The sequence below is a fragment of the Macadamia integrifolia genome, chromosome 9 (assembly GCF_013358625.1).
Source record: "Macadamia integrifolia cultivar HAES 741 chromosome 9, SCU_Mint_v3, whole genome shotgun sequence".
Lineage (NCBI taxonomy): Eukaryota > Viridiplantae > Streptophyta > Magnoliopsida > Proteales > Proteaceae > Macadamia > Macadamia integrifolia.
The window spans coordinates 22,729,487-22,731,716 of NC_056565.1; the positions used below are offsets into that span (position 1 = coordinate 22,729,487).

Genomic DNA, 2,230 nt, shown 5'->3' on the forward strand with positions numbered 1-2,230 from the left:
ATAATAAAAACGTTTTACTATAGAGTAGCATGGGCAGTGTAACCATTATTAAACTAACAAAAAAAAAATTTAGTTGTCATAAGAATGTACTTAATTAATACTATTAAATACCAATTAAAATAAGATAACCATTATTCCATTGGATACAATCTTTTAAAACTCAACAAAACCCTAGAATTGGTCTACTCCAGTGACAACCAGTCTCATATTTTCATGCAGAAATTTAAGAAATCTTTGTTTTACGTGATAAATATAGATTAATGTCAGACAATAAGCTTGTGATCATCAGAATTCACGGTTTTTCATTGCTAATGGCTAGAGATGGAAGCACTGTTCCTGCAGATCATCCTGATCAGTCTCCTTTGAATAAGAAGAAGGTCTCGAGGAGCTGGATATTGTTGGATTGTAATGGAGAGGGGACCATGTTAGATGTGGATAAGTATTCTATCATGGAGAGGGTTCAGATTCATGCTAGAGATCTTAGGATCCTTGATCCTCTCTTATCCTATCCTTCTACCATTTTAGGTAGAGAAAAGGCTATAGTTCTCAATCTTGAGGTGATGATCAATTAATTTTCTTTGCTTTCTCCATTCTTTGTTGGGTTTTGCTCAGAAGTTTCTTTTGGTTCCATGCATCTTCTGACTTTGCTTCTAGTGTTTGTGTAGCATATCAAAGCTATAATCACTACAGATGAGGTATTACTTAGGGATCCACTAGATGATAATATTATTCCCATTGTTGAAGAACTTAGAAGGAGATTGCCTCCTTCAAATCTTGTTCATCAAGGTCATAAAGGAGATGGGAAGGATCATCTCAGTGGGCAAAATGAAGAAGCAGGAGAAGAAGATGGTAGGTATATCATAATTTATAAAGCTCCTGTCTTGAATTATTATTATTATTAATTTATTTTTTATTTTTTATTTTTTTTTATTTTTTTTATTTTTATTTATTTATTTTTTTTTTGGTGAATGGAAATTATATGGGGGGACGATCAAAACAAGAAATCAAAAATGATACATAAAAAACAAGAGTGGGAAAAAACATCCATAAAATGATGATATATTAAGAAGTCAGGGTGGGGGTTGGGGCAAAAAATAAGAGGGAGGTCCCAACTTGTGGTGAGATGCCTATTTCTCGAAGTGTAATTCTTTTGTTTTCTTTCCATAATACATTCTCCTGCCATGCAGAGTCTCCATTTGAATTCCGAGCACTGGAAGTAGCATTAGAAGCCATTTGTAGTTTTCTTGGTGCACGTACAACAGAATTGGAGACTTCTGCTTATCCAGCTTTAGATGAGCTAACCTCCAAGGTTACTTACTTTCTACTTTCTTATACTAATTAATTTACCTTTTTCATTCCTATCTTATTAGTGTAGTAGAAGGGTAAAATAGAAGATGGTTTTTGTAGATTTCAGAATCATATTTCTATGTTTACAAGCATTAAAAGTGGGTGTTTTTATGCTCACACCAGATTATGGATAGTATTATGACAATGAATTTTAATTTTTTATCAATAAAAACATTCTGAAGATCATCATTTAGGGTTTTAATATTAAGGTTTGGTTTTTGCTTACTGAGTCATAGCGGATGTGGATCTATGGAGATTGAGTTATATTAGATTTCTTCATCAGGCTAGATTGTTCTCTCTTTGTTTCCTTATCTATATTTCTTGGTCACCTGCTTGTACTTGTATATATATTCTTGAGTTTAAGCATTAACTATTGCATTGGAGTGATGGACAAGAACTGTAGTTCCAACCAAATAGAGTTCTGCATGGATTTCCCAATCAAGATCCTTGGCTAATTCCACATTGGTAACAGTGGTTTCTCACTTTCTCTCACTGATTAGGGACCAAGTGGGCTATATGCCTATCTCTGCCATCACATATTTCAATTGCAAGAAGGAATTGCTTTCAATTTGATGAATTTGATTGCAAGCTAGAATACTCCATATCTGATGACCCATAGTTGGGCATATCAATGGGTAGATCCAAGAGGTTAAGGGATTCCATCAATGAGCTTATGCACCAACTATTTGTTCTATTTGATGTAGGCTATGTTGAACTTGCACATTCCATCTTGAGAAGTACACCTTGATCTTCTTACTCTTATGCACTGTAAATCTTCTTTTTGTTCGTTTATATTGTATGGGAAATATTTTTGTGCACCTCTCATTGTTACATTTAGATCTCCATATTTGTTGGTATGGGACTCGATTACATACAGCTCCCC

The 2,230-nt window shown here is 34.0% G+C and overlaps 1 protein-coding gene across 1 annotated transcript in view; it reads left to right on the plus strand.

Annotated features, from left to right (window-relative positions):
* The first annotated feature begins 311 nt into the window (after nt 1–311).
* LOC122089628 (magnesium transporter MRS2-2-like) overlaps nt 312–2,230 on the plus strand; it is a 12,810-nt gene continuing 10,891 nt past the window's right edge. The window contains exons 1-3 of the mRNA XM_042659346.1: nt 312–557; nt 666–849; nt 1,188–1,309. Of these exons, the coding sequence (XP_042515280.1) occupies nt 312–557; nt 666–849; nt 1,188–1,309 (552 nt within the window). The remainder of the gene's footprint in view (nt 558–665; nt 850–1,187; nt 1,310–2,230) is intronic.